The 21865-nt window shown below is 43.6% G+C and overlaps 1 protein-coding gene across 1 annotated transcript in view; it reads right to left on the reverse strand.

Annotated features, from left to right (window-relative positions):
* The window catches only part of LOC126092201 (inactive pancreatic lipase-related protein 1), a 208545-nt gene that overhangs the window by 23714 nt on the left and 162966 nt on the right, over positions 1-21865 (reverse strand). Inside the window, exon 5 of the mRNA XM_049907691.1 lies at positions 9015-9272. Coding sequence (XP_049763648.1) covers positions 9015-9272 — 258 coding nt within the window. The remainder of the gene's footprint in view (positions 1-9014; positions 9273-21865) is intronic.

The raw sequence follows: 21865 nt of genomic DNA on the forward strand, positions 1-21865 counted from the left end.
TTTACACGAGCATTTCGACATGCGGATCATTTCACTTATGTTTCCAGGTTGCTTCAATGACGGACAAAATTGGCCCCCCAATAGTCCAGACGTCAATCAAAAAATGGTACAAATGGCTCTGAGCACTATGGGACTCAACTGCTGAGGTCATTAGTCCCCTAGAACTTAGAACGAGTTAAACCTAACTAACCTAAGGACATCACAAACATCCATGCCCGAGGCAGGATTCGAACCTGCGACCGTAGCGGTCTTGCGGTTCCAGACTGCAGCGCCTTTAACCGCACGGCCACTTCGGCCGGCTGACGTCAATCCATGTGACTTTTTTCTTTGGGGGTACCTAAAGGAAAAAAATTTCCCGAAACGTCCTCGTGATTTAATGGAGCTCAGAGGACTTATTCTTCAAGCTTGCAGTGAAACTACGGAAGACATGTGCCGTAGGGTAATACTAACTTCAGTGTTCGTTTGAAGGAAGTTAGGAAACGAAATGGTGGAGATATTGAGCATGTGCTGAGTTAGAACAAATCTCCATGAACGGCTCTTCATTTTAGTATATGTTCCTTTCAGAATGTACTGACAATAAAGTTTATATTCAAAAACAAAATGGTAACACATTTCGTGCGCTACCCTGTATGAGTGGATGTCAAAATGTAAGTTATACATTACGGTGTGACGAGTAACTTTTATTAAAAACTTCACTGCACTCTGAAATGACACAGATACACGAAAGTATTTTTCAGTATAAACACTAAGTCTCTGTAAACATCGGTAGGAAAATTCTACCAATCGTTCAATTTCACGACTACAGAAATCGGTGCCATGGCCGCGGAGCCTTTCGAGGACCGCTGCGTGAACGACCTCCCGATCGGAAAACCTGCGATTGCTGCGAATCGGTTGATCAGCCGTCCGACCGATGTCATCTGTGACCGACGTCGATGGCTTTCATTCCCGACCAGCGTCACCCACATTTGGCATAATTTCACTGCGGCTGAGCGCGACACTGCATTTGGTCCAAACACAGCCGGAATTTCAGGGTCGATCTGCGCGCCATTTAGACATTTTGCTCAGAATAATCTTACCGCCCCGCGTACTTCAACTGTGGAGTACTTTTCCAGCTGCCTTGCCAATTAACTCATACTCTGTGATGTGCCTGTCATCCGTACCGCAACAGAACTGCGTATGCAGAGAACACGGAGCACGTAATCTCTTCTGACAATGTGCCACTCTTGTGCACTTTTGCCAGTACCAGACTGCTTCTTATATCCTCCTTGCTCCGTTCGTCGTGGGTTGCTTTGCTGCCTAAGTAGTAGAATTTCTTAACTTCATCTACTTCGTGATCACCAATTCTGATGTTAAGTTTCTAGCTGTTCTCGTTTCTGCTACTTCTCATTACTTTCTTCTTCGATTTACTCTTAATCCATATTCTGTACTCATTAGACTGCTCATTCCATTCAACAAATTCTGTAATTTTTCTTCGTTTTCACTGAGGATAGCAATGTGATCAGCGAATGTTATCACTGATACCTCTCCTTGAATTTTAATCCTATTCTTCAGCCTTTCTTTTATTTCCGTCATTGCTTCATCGAGGTATAGATTAAATAGTAGCGGCGAAAGACTACAACCCTGCCTTATACCCTTTTTCACCCGAGCACTTCGTTCTTGGTTTTTAGTTCTTACTGTTCCTTCCTGGTTCTTGTACATATTGTATGTTATCCGTTTTTACATATAGCTTACCGCTATTTTTCTCAGAATTTCCAACATCTTGCACCATTTTACAATGTCGAACACTTTTTCTATGTAGACGAATCCTATGAATGTGTCTTGATTTTTTTTCTTTTTCTTTAAGACTTGCTTCCGTTATCAACCGCAACGTCAAAACTGTTTTTCCAGTGCCTTTATCCTTCCTCTAGAGCCAAATTGGACGTCATAACAGATCCTCAGTTTTGTTTTCCATCTTCTGTATATTATTTTCAGCAACCAGGATGTTGAGCTATTAAGCCGATTGTGAGATAATTCTCGCACTTGTCAGCTCTTACTACCTATCCATGGTTTCTTTGCATTTACCTTCTATGTCAATATGTTTCTCTTTCCAACAACTTTGATTGCCGTTTTTAGAGATGTTCATTCCTCTTCAACTGAACCGCCTACTGAGCTGTATCTATAGCTGCTGCCGGTAAACCACCATTCTGCAACAGAAGAGTTTCGTGGACCACGACCTTATATTCAGAAAGGTTTACCAGCAGCAAACTTATCCGGCCGTAAAAGCCTTCATTCTGTTATATAGCATCTGGGTACTTCAATCGTAGCCGCGCTGATTTAGCCGTGCGGTCTGAGGCGCTGCAGCCATGGACTGTGCGGCTGGTCCCGGCGGAGGTTCGAGTCCTCCCTCGGGCATGGGTGTGTGTGTGTGTGTTTGTCGTTAGGATAATTTAGGTTAAGTAGTGCGTAAGCTTAGGGACTGATGACCTTAGCAGTTAAGTCCCATAAGATTTCACACACGTTTGAACGTTTTTGAACTTCAACCGTATCTCTTTATTCCTTAGTACTCTCGCATCCCACTTCGTTATTCCTAGCTAGTCTCTTAAACTTCAGCTTACTCTTCGTCATTACTAAACTGTGATCTAAATCTATATCTTCTCCTAAGTACGCCTTACAGTCTAATGTCTCATTTCGACATCTCTGCCGGACTATAACATAATCTAACTGAAATCTTCACGTATCTCTAGTCCGTAACTGCGCTGCTGCTACGGTCGCAGGTTCAAATCCTGCCTCGGGCATGGATGCGTGTGATGTGCTTAGGTTAGTTAGATTTAAGTAGTTCTAAGTGTAGGGTACTGATGACCCTTGTGTTTAGAGCCATTTGAACCAGTTCTGAAATTTATTGCATAATTAGCCTTTCTTCTATCTCATTCCTACTACTAAGCCGATATTCTTCCCTTACAACCGCATTTCAGTCCCACACGACTATTAGATTGCCATCCCTTTTTACGTAATGAATTACCCGTTCAGTATTCTCATACGTTTCTCTACCTGTTCATCTTCTGCTTGCTACATCGGCTTGTGTACCTGACTATTGACGTCGATGATGGGGTTTTTCACATCAGAATCAATAGTAAACCATCACAGTACTATTCGCAGTAACTCACTCTCTGCTCTCCCTTGCTATTTAAGATGAATCCTACTCCCGTTATATTATTTTCCCATGATTTTGACAATAGACTTATTCGTCTGTCCCGAGCTCTTTGTCTTCTTTGCATTTGACTTCAGTGATTCACACTATATCTAGATTGAGCCTTTGGATTTTCCTTTTCAGATTTTCTAGCTTCCCTACGACGTTCAAACTTCTGACATTACACGTCCCGACTCGTAGAACGTCATCCTTTTGTTGCTTTTTAATCTTTTTCTCAAAGTCACTTCCTCCTTGGCAGTCCCCTCCCGGAGACCCGAATGGGGAACTAGTCCGGAATCTTTTGCCAATAGAGAGATCATCATGATTCTTTTCCAATTAGAGGCCAAATGACCAGTGGATACACATTGTGTCTTTAATGTAGTGGTTTCCATTGCCTTCTGCATCCTCATGCAATCGAACATTGCTCATTCTTCTTTCTTTTTGGAGCAGTTTCCCACTCAAAGAACAAGAGTGTGCCCTGAAACTCTTGTCCATTCCTCCGCCCTCACCACCAACGATGGTGACGTCTTATGCCGGAACTCTTCGGCCGCCATTGCTGATACTGACCGAGGAAGTTTTGATTAATATACAATCAGCGGAAGAAATAACTTGTGAGTTCCATAGTGCTACCGGCGTTCCGGCTAGCATTATTACTGTGCCTCCTGAATTAAAAGAAAAAGGCGGTACAATGACCGAGCAGCTCCTTATAAACCATACATGTTTGTAGTCAGTGCTAAGCTACGTATGAGATGGTGAAAAGCATCGCAATTGAGAGTAAATGACCGGAATCGAGTGATTTAGAGAGATGAACCACACAATATTTGGTAATCTAATGGAAGGGATTAGGGTTAGCGAACGCCTGGAAAACATTACCTGACTTCATGTGTGTTGTGAACAATGAAGTACAGAGGAGGGTGGGTTTAGCTGTGGGGTGTTTTTCGTTGTTAGGGTGCGGTACATTCATTGCGATTAAAGAAACGCTAAATGCGGAGGGATGTGAACAAATTTTACAGCGCTCTGTACTGGGTGCAGTAGAGGGAGTTCGGAGGTTGTGACTGTATCAGCATGACAACCCACCCTGTCATAAAGCAGCATCTATGAGACAATGGTTCGTGGAAAATAGCATTCCTGAAATGGATTAGGATACCTAAAGTGACGAACTAAACCCAAAGAAACACTTTTGGGATGAGTTAGAACGTAGACTTCACTCCAGACCCCGGCATCCAACATTACTACCTTCAGTACTTTCGGTCCTGAAGGTAGAATGGGTTCCTGTACATCCTACGACATTTAGATATCTCATTAAGTGTCCCCAGTAGAGTTCAAGGACCAACGGCCTTGCCGCAATGGTAACACCTGTTCCCGTCAGATCACCGAAGTTAAGCGCTGTCGGGCTAGGCTAGCACTTGGATGGGTGACCATCCGGTCTGTCGAGCACTGTTGGCAAGCGGGGTGCACTCAGCCCTTGTGAGGCAAACTGAGGAGCTACTTGATAGATAAGTGGCGGCTCCGGTCTCGTAAACTGACATAAGGCATGCAGAGCAGTGCGCTGACTACATGTTCCTGCATATACGCAGTGACGCCTGTGGGCTATAAGGCATGCAGAGCAGTGCGCTGACTACATGTTCCTGCATATACGCAGTGACGCCTGTGGGCTGTGGATGACACGGCTTCCGGTCGGTACCTTTGGGCCTTCATGGCCTGTTCGGGCAGAGTTTAGTTTTTCAGTACAGTTCAAGCCATCATAAAGGCAACGGGTGGACACAACCCGCATTAATGTGCACTAATAGAGGTCCAGATGCTTTTGATCAAATAGTGTATACTACAACCTCAGTCTGAGAATGAAGTATTGATCTATAATTTAAAAAAATACAAGATAGAAACTGTGTTTCCCTAAGTCACTATCCTTTGTGTGTGTAAATTTATCTAAGAACTGTACTTTGATCACACTTCACATAGCTGTAATAATGACTAATGAGCGTATGGCATTGGTGGCTGGGAGACACCTCGCTGGGCGGTTCGGCCGCCGCTTCACAAGTTCTTTAATGCCACTCCGGCGACTTGCGAGTGAATGCGGATGAAATGATGATGAAAGAAACACAATACCCAGTCATCTCGAGGCAGAGAAAATCCCTGACCCCGCCGGGAATCGAACCCGGGACCCCGTGCGCGAGAAGCGAGAATGCTACCGCAAAATGAACGAGCCGCGGATCCACGTAGCTGTAATTTCGTGTTTATCTAACGCTTTTCAATAGTTTCATTTAACTTTACCTATTTGTAATTTGTATTTAGTGGTGTCGGCTATTTTCGTAATTTAATCAACCAATTACAGATTTTTTTTGTTAAATTGTGTCATACGTGTCGAATTTGTAGCTGCGCAGTTCTCTAACAACGTTTTCTTCATAAGTTTGTTTTTTCTCTTAAGCTTCTTCATAAGATAATTGTACGTCAAAGTGACTAAATAAGCAGTTAGATAGAACCATAGAACTAAAAATTAAATACATCTTAAATATAGCCCAAGGACCAAAAAGAGCAAAGCACGCTTTAGAACTGCCGACTATTCCTTCTCAGGGGAGAAAATGACAAGTGTTGAAAAAGACATCAAAATGAAACTATATTTTCTCAGACTTGGAAATTTTCTGAAAATTGTGGCCACACCTGAAAATTTTTCTCATTCTGAAGATGTAACAAAAGAAGAAATAAGGAATTGGCTTGAATTATTACCCCTCACAGTTTCTTTGTTCTTACAGGAAAAAACAGTTTTTAGCACGTAGGTCAATTAGATTTTCCATTTAAAATTGCTGTCACTGTGAAAAAGAATATGTACGAGGGCGTGCTGCAAAGTGAGGCCTCCAATATTTTATTTTAAACTCTTAAAGCTTTTTAAATGCAACAAACGTTACTAACATTCCACATCTTTATTATTCATGTCTACATATTTATTTCTTATCATAATCACCCTGGCCACGAAAACATTCCCCCAAACGAGAGAACAGTTCCTTGATGCCGTCACTGTAGAATGTTTGATTTGGCTGACGGAGCCACAGTCTCAACTCTCATTGCAACGCTTCATCATTATCAAACTGAAGTCATCGAAGGTGTTCTTTAAGTTCCGGAAAGAGACGAAAATCGTATGGATCCAAGTCTGGGCTGTATGGAGGCTGATAGATGACAGTGGCTCCAAGGCGTCGGACGGATGCAGGTGTCGCAGCGTTTGTGTGTGGTCTGAAGATGAAAGTGATCCATGTGTGGACGAAGTCTTCGAATTCGAAACTCGATTACAGCACGCTGTTTTTTACTCACCGACACGGCTACTTTACAAACCGGCATGTTTGTTACACGCTGAAATTCGGAGCACTCTAGCGGAGAAAGGCAGCAAATGTATAGAGACGTAGAACAAAAATGTAGAATGTTAATAACGTTTCTTTTATTTAAAAAGCTTCCAGAATTTTCACATAAATTCTGAGGAATTACTTTTCAGTACACGCTGGTACTAACTTTGCATGCAGTTAATTGACATCGATCTAACTACCCCGACTCTTGTCTGTGCACGGGACGTGGTACGGGAGGGAACATCGGTCGTGGTGGAGGTTATGTTATGCGAGACCAACACTCGGTAGGAAGGAGACAGTCCAACAGTTGAGGCCTTGCACAGAATTATATATTTCACATAATTTTGAAGTTACAGTCAATGAGACTGCAAACGATTGTATTAACAAGCTGTGTTATCACAACTAATAATTCGAGAAATGTAAACCTTTAGAGTCTACGGTTTCTCACTAGAGCACCGAAAAAAAAGGGCTCAACCAAAGCAGAAGAAGAGCAAGCAAGCAGTTGCAGAAGAGGATTTCATAAAACAATAAAGGGGCATAGTATAGTGGGTAAGATCACTTACTACGATACAGACAATGTAAATTAAAGAAAATGTGTCACGTGGAAATTCCTCTAATAACCTGCTTGGCGGGGGTTACTTCTTTCCAAAACAATGAGGCCTTACGAAGTACGTGTAGCTATGTTTCCCTCCTCCTTAATATACCCTTTACTCGTAATGAATTATTTGAATACCTTGCAGTTCCTGCAATCTTCTCACCGACAGCTTTAAATCAGCTTTATGCATCCCCGTTGGCCTTTTCCGACAAAAATTTAATGGAATTGCATAGAGTGGTTTCGTAAGTCGTAAATTTCCACAAATGAACGGAACATTTTTGTTGCGGCTTCAAGTTTGGTAAGCTTGATTATTCCAAGAATCGTATTAAGAATTTCAACACTGTACAGGGTATGAATTTAAACTTGGATGGACAAGCACCAAAAACTAAGAGCGGCTGTCCGGCAGAGGTCACCACAGAGGAAATCATTGGCAAAATCCATGATACGGTAATGCAAGACCGACGAATAAAATTCCATGAAACTGCTGAGGCAGAAGGCATCTCAACTGGGCCGAGTGTATAATATCCTGCACGGAGAATTGGCTACGAAAAAGTTGCGTGTGAGCTGGGTGCTACGAATGCTCACAGTCGACCAGAAGCACATGGGACACTACATTTCAACACAATGTCTGGCGATGCTTGATTGCAGTCCGCAAGACTTTTTTTACCGATCGGTGACTGTTGATGAAACTTGGATCCATCAATGCACATCATAGTTAAAATGGTAGTCTAAACGGGAGTCAAAACAATGGACAAAGGCTCTTGAAAGTGCACCAAAGAAGGCAAAGACATTTCCATCAGCTGGTAGGTCGACAGTTTTTTTTTAATTCTCAAGGAAAAATCCTCTTAGAGTACTTGGAAAATGGCAGAACTATAGTTGGACTCCATTATGTTTCATTTTTGGATAGTTTTAAGGCCACTCGGAGTGGCCGTGTGGTTAGAGGCGCCATGTCACTGACTAAAAAAATGGCTCTGAGCACTATGGGACTCAACTGCTGAGGTCATTAGTCCCCTAGAACTTAGAACTAGTTAAACCTAACTAACCTAAGGACATCACACACATCCATGCCCGAGGCAGGATTCGAACCTGCGACCGTAGCGGTCTCGCGGTTCCAGACTGCAGCGCCAGAACCGCGCGGCCACTTCGGCCGGCTGTCACTGACTGCGCGGCCCCTCCCGCCGGAGGTTCGAGTCCTCCCTCGGGCATGGGCGTATGTGTTGTTCTTAGCATAAGGTGGTATAAGTTTAAGTAGTGTGTAAGTCTAGGGACCGATGACCTCAGCAGTTCGGTCCCTTACAAATTCACACATTTGATATGGTAGTTTTAAACTTGCCTTGTCTGAAAGAAGACCAAGGTTGGCAGGCGAAAAAGTACCTTTTCACCAAGATAAGGCGCCATCCCACACATCAGCGATAACAATGGCGAAAGTGCATGAATTAGGTTCTGACCTGGTTCCTCATCCACTGTATTCGTCACACTTAGCTCCAAAGTGAGGCCTTAACTTGACCTTAACTTGAAACTGGCTTGCTGGGAAGTAATTTTCACCAAATGGGAAAGTGATAGTTGCAGTCAACGAATGTTTAGCAGAGTTCGACAAAGTATTTTTTCGATGGCGTGAAGGAGCTGTAGGACCGCTGGATCACGTATATATTCCTGAAAGGCTACTATGTACGGAAGTAAGGTGAGTGGTTTATGAAAATATTTTTTACTTATTTACCAGACTTATCAAACCACCCTCGTAATCACATGGCCTGATTGTGAAGAACTTTCCCTGCTCCTGTGGTGCGGGAAGACTGCATTGCTGCCATCTGCACCTAAGAGACAATAACGAGAACACTCGAAGCATGCAAGCCGGCGCGGCGGAACGACGAGAATGCGTTCGCATGCCGGTGTTGCGTTATTTTGCGCGAGCTGCACTGACCGGTGATGCGGCCCAGCTTACTGGGCGGCGGCACGTAGTTCGCGACGAGGCCGGCGATGTGCGCGCCGGCGCTGTAGCCGAGCAGGTGCAGCCTGTCGGGCTGGACGCCGCGCGGGTGCGCCGCCAGGTAACCCACCAGCTGCGCGATGCACTCTGCGCAGAAGCGCGGCGACCACTCGATCTGGCTGAGGCACGGCTCCACCACCAGCGTCGAGTAGTCCACGATGAGGATGTTGTAGTCGCCGCGCGTGAAGTACGCTGCAGCAGAAAAGCGGCCACGTCGAGCACATCTGCGATCACGTCTTCAAGTAACTTCCGTGATTGTATTTGTCATATAGCCAAAAACGGAAGCTCCAGAGGGGATTATTCTCGTTTGAATTAAAACTGTACCGTAGATGATGGTATGGCAGATAGTGTGGGCGTGGGGGAGTTGAACGTGTCGGTAGTTTTACTGGACATAATTTCAGTTCATCGTGGAAACGGAATCTGAACATTACACATCTAGTAATAGCGATTTCGCCATAGCGAAATATATCTCCAGATATATTGCATCACATTTGCCCATAAGACAACAAATCTCATATCCTACTGTACGCTTTCAGGCAAATTTTAAAAATAGCAATATTCAACCATGTATATACATTTGAGATACAGCCGTTCACCAAAAGTGATAACAAAATTGAATGCTGAAGACCAGTTACAAAACAAAGAATGTTACAACAAATATTTAAAGTAAGACTTTTATCCATTGTGGATGTGGAACACTGCGACTGTGGTGTGAAAAGGTTTTCAGAAATTACTGCAACCAGTCGCCTTTTATGTAGATGTATTTTATTTAACCATGACCGGTTTCGAGCTGCCTAGCAACTCATCATCGGATGGTATATACATTTAGTGCTTTTTTGTACCCATTGTGTGGGTGGTTGAGTATCCGTGGCTAAACAGAAACGAGAACAATAATCGCTACATGTGGTACAGTAACACGAAATATTTACAGAATAATTTATGTTTAACGTATAAGAGCAAATAATCACTACATATTTAAAGTTACAATAACAGCAGCTTTGAATCAGTGGTCCTCTCTCCCTACAAAACCGCGGAAGATATTTACAAGTAGTTAGTTATTTCTTTAAATATAAATTTGTGACACAAAATTCTCTAAAATGTACGTAACAAATATAATCAGTTAGCTTGTCACACCACTGCCGCCCTCAACTATACATAATCAAAACGTGGCAGTGTGAGATCAATAGCTTCACGTATTTCAAACCATATGTTAGACTGTTTCGGCGCCACCGGCCCAATAAATATTTAAAAGTCCAGAATGAGATTTTCGCTGTGCAGTGGAGTGTGCGCTGATATGAAAGTTCCTGGCAGATTAAAACTGTTTGCCGGACCGAGACTCGAACTCGGGACCTTTGCCTTCGCGGGCAAGTGCTCTACCTCCTTTTTTTGTTTTTGTTTTTCTTCTTCCACTTTGTTCGGTATTGTTCGTTGCGTTCGGTCTGGGCGGACGTCACAAGACATTCGTTCAAGTTGATCGTTGATTCCTTTACTCAGTTTTTCAGTGTTCTGCCCGAACACGCTGAGCTACCGTGATGGCGCCATCTGAGCTACCCGAGCACGACTCACGCCCCGTCCTCACAGCTTTACTTCTGCCAGTACCTCGTCTCTTACTTTCCGAACTTCACAGAGCTTTCTTCCAGGAGTGCTAGTTCCGCAGGTTTCGCAGGAGAGCTTCTGTGAAGTTACGAGGTACTGGAGGAAGTAAAGCTGTGAGGATGGGACATGAGTCGCGCTTGGATAGCTCAGAAGTTAGAGCACTTGCCCGCGAAAGGCAAAAGTCCCAAGTTCGAACTCGGTCCCGCACACAGTTTTAATCTGCCAGGAAGTTTTAATATTTAAAAGTAATTGAATGCTGGCAAAATTTAACTCATCATCATTAAAAAAATACATGTTTATAAACATTTATAAGCGAAAGACAAGCCAAATTTAGTGGTTCTTGGTCTAGTGAATTCATGAGATCGTGGTGTGAAGAAGCCTTTCATATACAGTCTGACATTCTCTGTATGGTGTGGTAGAGGTATGGTTGTGTCTAACGTATGTGTTGAGAGTGTACCAGGGAGCGTCCGTCATAACTCGAAATACCTTGTTCTGCAGAGCAAGCAGTCTTTTCAGGTGAGAACCCCCAGCAGCCATTGGCCATACTCTCGAACCATGTAAGATGGCCAGGAGTTCTATGCCACTTCAGTTACTTAGTTTTACATCTTCTGATAATATGTGGCTCTTGAAGAGCGGGCACAATTGATACAGGCCACGATACTTATTGACCGCACTGGTTATGTTCGTCTTCCACTTCAATCTCTTGCATATTCTGTCCTAGCTACACCGAAGTGCCAGAGAAACTGGTATGGGCATGCGTAGCCGGTCGGAGTGGCCGCACGGTTCTAGGTGCTTCAGTCTGGAACCGCGCGACCGCTACGGTCGCAGGTTCGAATCCTGCCTCGGGCATGGATGTGTGTGATGTCCTTACGTTAGTTATGTCTAAGTAGTTCTAATTTCTAGGGGACTGATGACCTCAGATGTTAAGTCCCATAGTGCTCAGAGCCATTTTTTTGGGCATGCGTATTCAAATACAGAGATATGCAAACAGGGAGAACATGGCGCTGCGGTCGCCAACGCCTGTACAAGTCAACAAGCGTCTTGTGCAGTTGTTAGATCGGTTACTGCTGCTACAATGGCAGGTTATCAAGATTTGAGTGAGTTTGAACGTGGTGTTACAGTTGGCGCACGAGCCATGGGACACGGCATCTCCAAAGTAGCGATGAAGTGGGGATTTTCCCGTACGACCATTTCACTAGTGTACCGTGAATAACAGGAATCCTGTAAAACATCAAATCTCCGACATCGCTGCGGCCGGAAATAGACCCTGCAAGAACGGGACCAACGACTAGTGAACAGAATAGTTCAACGTGACAGAAGGGCAACACTTCCACAAACTGCTGCAGATTTCAGTGCTGGGCGATCAACAAGTGTCAGCGTGCGAACAGTTCCATGAAACATCATCGATATGAGCTTCCGGAGCCGAAGGCCCACTCGTGTACCCTTAATAACTGCACAACAAAAAGTTTTCTCCTCGCCTAGGCCCTTAAACACCGACATTGGACTGTTGATGACTGAGAACATATTGCTTCGTCGGACGAGTCACGTTGCAGATTGTATCGAGCGGATGGAGGTGTACGTGTATGGAGACAACCTATGAATTCATGGATCCTGCATGTCAGCAGTAGACTCTTCAAGCTGGTGGAGGCTCTGTAATGGTGTGGGGCGTGTGCAGTTGGAGTGTTATGGGGACCCTGATACGTCTAGATACGGCTCTGACAGGTGACACGTACGTAAGCATCCTGTCTGATCACGTGCATCCGATCATGTCCATTGAGCGTTCCGACGGACTTGGGCAATTCTAGCAGGACGCGACATCACACCCGTCCAGAATTGCTATAGAGTAGCTCCAAGAACACTCTTCTGAGTTTGGACATTTCCGCTGGTCGCCGATCCCCCCATACGCGAACGTTATTGAGGGTATCTTGGATGCCTTGCAACGTACTGTTCGGAAGAGATCTCCACTCCTTTGTACTCTGCAGCATTCATGGTGTCAGTTCCCTCTAGCACTGCTTCAGATATTAATCGAGGCCATACCACGTCGTGTTGCGGCATTTCTGAATACTCGCGGGGGCCCTAAACGATACTGGGCAGATGTATCGGTTTCTTTGGATTTTCAGTGTATATTACTGAGTCACAGTAATTCAAGCCCTTGCCGTCGATTGGGAGTTGGGAAGTGGGGAGGTTGGCCTAGTTGTCAACAGCATTACTTGGCTTTAGTTAGCATTGATTTTCCTCCTAGATTTCACCATAAGGTTTTTCCAGATGTCTCTGGTAATGGCGAACAATACATTTTACGTTACAGCATATTTTTAATGGCGCAGCCTCATCGGTGCACAGGATAATTTCTCTTCCCGCTGGCTTGAATATGCCTTTGGAACAGATAGAGTGAAGCGCATTGACAGAACGTAACCCAGCAGCAGACCAGCCAGTAACGGTTCGTAAATTAATGTATTACTTCCGAGTTCGCTCTGGAATTATAATGTTCCTATTACCTATTTCGGCAATTGATTGCCAGCTTAAGATGTGATTGAAGGTCCATTCTCCTCAGGCAGTTTCAAAAACTCGATTTTTCGTTTTATAATTGTTTCGAAGCTACAAGTGTGTACAATATCATATGAAAACCCCAAGCTGAAACCTCACGTAGGAACAAAGTTACACGTCATTTAGTTCAGACGTGTAGGGCCTGCCTGTGGTGCGTCGGAGAGCAGATGCGAATGTGGGCACGCTCGGTGCCTTTAGTGAAACATTTGATGGAACAGGTGACTGCCAGTCGGTATGTGCCGCGTGGCAGTTTCCTGCAAAACGTATCAATTGAGGCTCGAGAACTACTGAAATATGGTGCTCTATGGGAGCTTCGATTTTCAATGAAGGTTTCAAATTCATTCGAAAGTACTGAAAATCGTGGGAGTCGACGCTGGATGCCACACTGAAACATACGTCATTGATCGCGACAAGATCGCCTGCAGGACCGGTCACCGCCGCGCGCAGCACGAATCCCGCGAAACGCGGGCGGCCAGCAAACATGCGAAAACTGCTGTGGAGCAGCAGCATTTAAAAGTCGTAGAAGGACTTGTGTGCCGTGCAGGGTAGCAAATTATCTGTGAGTATGAAAATTTTTACACAAATTCATTTTTAATCTTATAGAAGTCATACTTTTATCTTTAATCGAGTATTTTTGTTGATGCAGTGTTTTTCAAGCTGACGGAATGGATTATGGGAAAACTAACAAAGATATCTTTCTAATTTTGGCTGACTTACTTCTTGGACATGTCAGCAAGGAGAAATCGGCTATTTTTTTTCTTAAATTATTCATTAGTTATTTGCACTATACGTGACCAAAAAAAACCACAACAAAACTGCATTTCTGTTTCAAATGTCCGTCATTTTATTATTTCTTCAAGTCTAAAAAAGTGCGGTATTACTTCGTGCGCAATGTCCTATAGGTTAAGATAATTGCTTTTTGAATTCAGATTCGATTTGCAGACTGCATGAACTCCGTCGCAGACATACCTCATTTTGGTCAGAGCAACTTTAACTCCTCGGTAGGGGGCTTAATGATGACTGAATTTCTTTAAAAAGTCAGAAAATGTTATCCAAGAATCAATAAATAATGTGCAAAGAGATTTACATTGATTGCTTAACTAATTTTTCCAAAAACAAATCGTAAAAATCGGTTATTTTGTAGCCTGACTGAGGATACTGGACCCTTAATCAGCTAGTACCTTCGTGAAGATTCCGCATAAAGATTCTCATTAATCATTCTGAATATCATGACAGTCTTATGAAATATGCTAACGGTTTATACATTATATCATTACGTTGCAGCAATCCATTGCTAGATGTCGCGTTTTGTCCGTAGACTGCACTTGTGCGGGCCTGTCGCAGATTACGGTGATCGATCACTGATGCTTCATGGCGTCCTAGATATGTATGCATTCAGAACGATTGGCTGGCTATGATTATTTTTCGTTCATTTATCCGTTTCGCGATGCCCATATCGAGTGTGAAAAAAAATGGCTCTGAGCACTATCGGACCTAACATCTGAGGTCATCAGTCCCCTAGAACTTAGAACTACTTAAACCTAACTAACCAAAGGACATCACACACATCCATGCCCGAGGCAGGATTCGAACCTGCGACAGTACCGGTCTCGCGGTTCCAGACTGAAGCGCCTAGAGCCGCTCGTCCACAGAGGCCGGCTCGAGAGTCCACTTTGACGCTAAAATTCATAGTTCTTCTGGGAAGACGTACCACTATACAGAATGAAGCTGAAGTTGGGGTTGTCACTTAGAAGAGTATACAAATATAAAAATATTGACACAACAGATACTAGATGCTGGGCTCCAGCGGGTGTTTATGAGTAATTTGTGAAACGACTGGACCCATTATCGAAGTTTTTAACACCTACGGAAACCACAAGGCTTTGGCCGGCCTGAGTGGCCGAGCGGTTCTAGGCGCTACAGTCTGGAACCGCGACCGCTACGGTCGCAGGTTCGAATCCTGCCTCGGGCATGGATGTGTGTGATGTCCTTAGGTTGGTTAGGTTTAAGTAGTTCTAAGTTGTAGGGGACTGATGACCGTAGAAGTTAAGTCCCATAGTGCTCAGAGTCATTTTTTGAACCAAAAGGCTTTTTATTGATAACATTGCTACAGGCAATCTAGAATACAAAGTCATATTATAAAATCTGTTAGCTTAACTTCAAGACAAATAAAAAATGATTTGCTGCTGTTAAGGTGTATTTGCAAAATATAGATGAGAAAAAAAGTACACGACACATTTGGCGTTACTGAAAAACAATGTCCTCCGTAAATTCTTTAAGACAGCCTACAGTCATCAAGAAAAGCGTGCGAAACCAAGGGTTTTCAACAAACCACTTTCTTTTCTATTAGGCGACACAAGTAGATTAATCTCTACCGCTGCTGAAAACAGTTAATTTGCCACAGTAAAGCTTCCGACACAGTGGTATTCGAAGTACTGCTTAAAATTTCTTGGGAAAGCGTTCGTGTGTATCGTGGCCGAAGCTAGTGACCAATTGTAGGCGACATTGGCAGCGAGCGACTGGTAATTGAAATATTTGTTCAATTGTAAGGGACGATTGAAGCATTTCTGTTTGACGGTCGCAACGTATATGCAACGTAGCACGACTCCGATCGCAAATGCCGTAACGCAGGAGTTACGTCAGCTCAAGTGGGAGGTGGTTGAGCAACCGCCTTACAGTCCTGGCCTCTCCTCAGGCGATAATAACACCTTAGATTCTTTAAAAAAAAGGCTCCAGGGGTAAAGATTATGTGCACCAGGCAGTTACTGACCTCTTCACACAGCAGGACAAAACGTTACACCAAACGAGTGTCTTCCTCGTGGTACGTCGGTGGGACGATTGCCTCAATACTCTGGGCAATTTTGGCTGATTGGCATACCGATTCTGCACTGCACCGCCTTTGAACGGAAACTTTTTAATGACGCCTTATATAGTACCTCAAGAAATAGCCCTGAAGATTATTATAACGAACCTGTACTTTTCATTCAGCAGTAACTATCCCAATGAAAGAACTGACACAAAAAATTCCTGGAAAGAGTGTTGCCAGTAGCTTCACTGTAAGTGATGACAACACCCAGCGCGGGGTCTACATGACTGTCAGCGTGGAGTGGCACCACATTCTTCAACACTTCAAAGTCGTCCGCTATATAAAACAGTCCCAATCACGTTATAGTATCGCTTCGTAATGAGTAATGCGGACTGTGACATAAACCTAAATACTGCCTGCTGCGACACCTCGAGGACATTATCCAATAATAATGTTCTGTTTATACTGTAGGAGGGTCTATATCGTTGAGCATAATTGTTTGGTGGAATATTGAGGGGCAGAAGCAGCAGACAATATCTCAATTATAAATAGCTTGAGCTATCGTTTTCGCCTGCGAAAGGGCAGCATGGTATCTGGGAGTAGGCATTAGGAGTGATTTAAAATGTAATCATCATATAAAGGTGATCGTCGGTAAAGCAGATGCCAGACTGAGATTCACTGGAAGAATCGTAAGGAAATGCAATCCGAAAACTAAGGAAGTAGGTTACAGTACACATGTTCACCCACTGCTTGAATATTGCTCACCAGTGTGGGATCCGTACCAGATAGGGTTCATAGAAAAGATAGAGAAGATCCAACGGAGACCAGCGCGCTTCGCTACAGGATCATTTAGTAATCGCGAAAGCGTTACGGAGATGATAGATAAACTCCAGTGGAAGGCTCTACACGTGAGACGCTCAGTAGCTCGGTACGGGCTTTTGTTGAAGTTTCGAGAACATACCTTCACCGAGGAGACAAGTAGTATATTGCTCCCTCCTACGCTTATCTCACGAAAAGACCACGAGGATAAAATTACAGAGATTAGAGCCCACACAGAGACATACCGACAATCTTTCTTTCCACGAATAATACTAGACTGGAATAGAAGGGAGGACCGATAGAGGTACTCAAAGTACCCTCCGCCACACACTGTCAGGTGGCTTGCGGAATATGGATGTAGAGGTAGATATAGACATACATATTTGGTTTGTTAACGTTCTGTGTGTATTCCGTGACTTTACTAATGATATTTTTCTGATAGTAGACTTGACTATGGAAGGACGTATTTTCAAAGGAGGTGTACTTCTATTTTCTATTGTTAAAAAAAAAAGAAACAAAAGCCATTCCTGCGAGGCCGGCCGGGTGGCCGAGCGGTTCTAGGCGCTTCAGTCTGGAACCGTGCGACCGCTACGGTCGCGGGTTCCAATCCTGCCTCATGCATGGATGTGTGTGATGTCCTTAGGTTATTTAAGTTTAAGTAGTTCTAAGTTCTAGGCGACTGATGACCTCAAATGTTAAATCCCATAGTGCTTAGAGCCATTTGAACCATTCCTGCGCTCTTGTAAGACGCTGAACATACACTGTAATAGTTGAGCACTGAGAAAAACGTTTTTATGAAATAACATTTTCTCATTTCTGAACTGAATATTATGCTCGTCTTCCCTTTCCTAGTAATCACAACACAAAGTGCAAGCAAGTAGAAGACTTAGGATTTAGAAGGCTAGGTACTACCGTGCGATCCCTACTTAATAACATGATCTTTTGGAATGAAAAGGTTCTCTTTTGTGAAAAGAGAAAATTTGTCGAATTTGTCCTTCCGAGACAGGCTATCGTAGTTGTTCAATAGCAGCGTCAAGAATTTTTTCAGAGCTACCTTACGACGCAGGTCTTGAAAAGCTGTTTCTTACGCAGGCTGCTAAGAATAACTTTAACCTTAGGTATGCTCGATTTCACTCCGGAGACGCCAAGCATTACTGCAAAATTAATAAGTTACTCTTTTTCAGCCAAGAAGGCAGTAATTAAGATTCACAGCAATAAATACTTTATTTCTTGTGAAAAGGTCAATTTCAGTTTTCATATTTTCATATTCAAAAGGAACACCAAAGGACAGATTTATTTAAATCATTTAATAATAGAAAGGAAAGATTAGGGAACAGTAGTTACAATTAATTTTGCACCAGAAAGTTTCAAGCTGCGTGACTGTTTTTTTTTTTTTTTTGCTCTTATTAGTAGTACTTAATAATCTTTCTAGTGACCAAGGGAAGGTCATTAAAACGTACACGCTGCTATGGCAATGATAGAAAGCTTCCGCGAAGGCAAACAGAGATCCATCGCAAATTTAAACGTAGCCAAAGCCGAAACTGAACGAAGCAAAATTAGCATAAGTAGTCATGCGTGACTCGTTCAACGAATTCAAAAGTAAAAGTCTATCTACTCGCTATACAAAAAATCCTAAGCCGTTTTGCTGTTATGTTAAATTAGTAAACAGATCGAAGCAATCTGTCCAGGCCCTGTGTGACCGTAATGGCATCGAAACAGAGGATGAGAGAGAAAAGGCTGAAATACTAAATGCTTTTTCTCCGAAACTTAAGATCATATTGTGGTTCCTCCTTTAAATCATCACACAAAAGTCAAAATGACATGTCGAGAAACACCGCGGGATATCAAAGCAACTGAAATCATTCAACGTAGGAACCGTCACTGGAGATGTCGGGATACTAACACGATTCTACATAATGCACACGAAAGAAGGAGTACGCAGTAAGTCACCGGAGAAGTGAATCGCTCCTAATTATTAGAAGAAAGAGCAGATCATCGCCAATTTCAACATCGGTCATCGAACAAACGCGCAAAACTATAGACTCCACCTCTGACATCGGCCCGATGTAGAACTTTGGATGTTTTACGCTTACTTATCATGGGGTCCGACAAAAAAAAAAAAAAAAAAAAAAATGATCGCGTGGAACTTAACTTGCAATCTTCCTCCTCCATGAGACTCAGAAAGCAGTAGACACCGGCAGCCATATTGATTCAGTGTTTTTTTTCTTCTGGAAGGCAATCGATGTAGTACCACGCTGCCACCTTACGAACAAAATACAAGCGTGCGAAGTATCACGCCAGCCGTGTGACTGGTCTGAAAAGTATCTAGCAAAGAGAAAACAGCGTTTCATTCTACAAGAAGAGAAATCTGCAATCGTAAAAGTAACTACATGCGTACCCCGACGGAATGTTATAAGAAGATTACTTTTCACATTTGCATAAATGACCTAGTGTACAATTTTGAAAGTTCCATGAGGCGTTTCGCATATGATGCTGTTGTATACAGAGAAGTTGCAACTCTAGAAAATTGTAGAAAAATGAAATGGAGGAAGACCTGCAGAAGATCGACACTTTTGGTGTAGGGATTGGCAGTTGACTCCGAGCTAATGTAGATCCATTATTGTATGTTTATACGATTGTAGAATCATTATTGGAAGTATAGCATCCATAAAATATTTGGGAGTACGCGTACCACAGAAAACTAACCGTAGGTAAGACATACCAGACTGAAATTCATCGGAAGAATCCTTAGGAAGTGTACACCACGAACAAAGGAGGTAGTTCACAAAACTCTTGTTCGACCAATACTTGAAGATTACTCGCCATTCAGGGATCTGCATTAGGTAATACTGATAGAGCAAATAGAGAAGATCCGAAGAAGACCAGTGCGTTGCGTTGTCGATCCATTTAGCGAGAGCGAAATCTTCACGGTGACACCCAGCCAATTCCAGTGGCAGATACAGGAAGAGAGGCGTTCTGCAGCATGGGGCGGTTTTCTCTTAAGGGGGAACGTATGTGAAGCTGAAATACTCTGAAAAATACCTTATAAAGCTCAAAGGTTTCAAGGCAATATAACTAAATTTGGAACAGTTGTTAAGGAAGTTTTATTGGTACGTACATGATTTCGCGCTTATTGAAGTTACACGTTTTTAATTATAAAATATTTGAAACTTCTTCTACAAGGTGAGTACGAGTGTAACTTTTTTAAACGAAATTAATGTAGTTTGATATACCATTATTACAAATACTGGGAAACTTCTTTTGCTAGATTTTTACAGCTCTTCAAATTTCTATGAAAATAATATTCCAACTCTTAGGGATTCTTTTCTCTTACATAGGTTTAGTATTGGAGAGCAGCGTGGAGGGTAAAAGTCGTAGAGGGAGTCCAAGAGATGAATACACTAAGCAGATTCAGAAGTACGTAGGTTGTAGTAGGTACTAGGAGACGAAGAAGCTTGCGCAGGATAGAGTAGCATGGAGAGCTGCATCTCGGGACTGGAGACAACAACAACAGGTACCTTATCATTATAGCAAATGAAAATTTCTTCCGCAGAAAGCTTTGCTATAGCACTGACAAATTGTATGCCAAATTTTAGTATTATGAAATCAGTGGTTTTTGAGAAAAAGGCACACAAACTTGCCAAAATGTAAGTTACGGGAAACCTGAATCGAAGTTTTGGCAGTGTTTGTATAACGCCTTACGTTATCTGTGGGAACTAGAGCAAACATTATGCATTCTCCTCTTCATCGTCACGCAATCATTTCCTTACTTGTCCTCTTAGGTTAACCTGATTTTCAAACTGAATAACAATAATGTCAGCTGCATTAATTCTCCTGTTACTGGTTTCCTTCAATATCGACCATATGAAAGATACTGGATCAAATTTTAGGATCTGTAGAGCCCGTTGTCAGCCAATATCAGTACAGTTAAAAATTAAACAAGCTTCATACGCTGCAATTTCATCAGAAGTCGTGGAAACAAATGTCGTGGGGAATGGTTTTCCTGTCAGAGTCGTAACTTTCGCAGGAATAAGGATGACGTAAAATGAAACCTGGAATCTTAAAATTGAATGTAAATTTTAGTGTAAGGAAGTATTTTAAGGAAGTATTTCCCTGGAGCGCAGCCTCGTGTGAAAGTGAAAAGCGGTGATTTTAACAACACAGAAAAAAAGATATTTCTGAAACGTGGTGGTGCAGAAGAATGGTGATGAGTAAACGGTTAGATTGGTACTGTATCTACACTCCTGGAAATGGAAAAAAGAACACATTGACACCGGTGTGTCAGACCCACCATACTTGCTCCGGACACTGCGAGAGGGCTGTACAAGCAATGATCACACGCACGGCACAGCGGACACACCAAGAACCGCGGTGGTCGTCGAATGGCGCTAGCTGCGCAGCATTTGTGCACCGCCGCCGTCAGTGTCAGCCAGTTTGCCGTGGCATATGGAGCTCCATCGCAGTCTTTAACACTGGTAGCATGCCGCGACAGCGTGGACGTGAACCGTATGTGCAGTTGACGGACTTTGAGCGAGGGCGTATAGTGGGCATGCGGGAGGCCGGGTGGACGTACCGCCGAATTGCTCAACACGTGGGGCGTGAGGTCTCCACAGTACATCGATGTTGTCGCCAGTGGTCGGCGGAAGGTGCACGTGCCCGTCGACCTGGGACCGGACCGCAGCGACGCACGGATGCACGCCAAGACCGTAGGATCCTACGCAGTGCCGTAGGGGACCGCACCGCCACTTCCCAGCAAATTAGGGACACTGTTGCTCCTGGGGTATCGGCGAGGAACATTCGCAACCGTCTCCATGAAGCTGGGCTACGATCCCGCACACCGTTAGCCCGTCTTCCGCTCACGCCCCAACATCGTGCAGCCCGCCTCCAGTGGTGTCGCGATAGGCGTGAATGGAGGGACTAATGGAAACGTGTCGTCTTCAGCGATGAGAGTCGCTTCTGCCTTGGTGCCAATGATGGTCGTATGCGTGTTTGGCGCCGTGCAGGTGAGCGCCACAATCAG

The sequence above is a fragment of the Schistocerca cancellata genome, chromosome 7 (genome assembly GCF_023864275.1).
Source record: "Schistocerca cancellata isolate TAMUIC-IGC-003103 chromosome 7, iqSchCanc2.1, whole genome shotgun sequence".
In the NCBI taxonomy this organism is placed as follows: domain Eukaryota; kingdom Metazoa; phylum Arthropoda; class Insecta; order Orthoptera; family Acrididae; genus Schistocerca; species Schistocerca cancellata.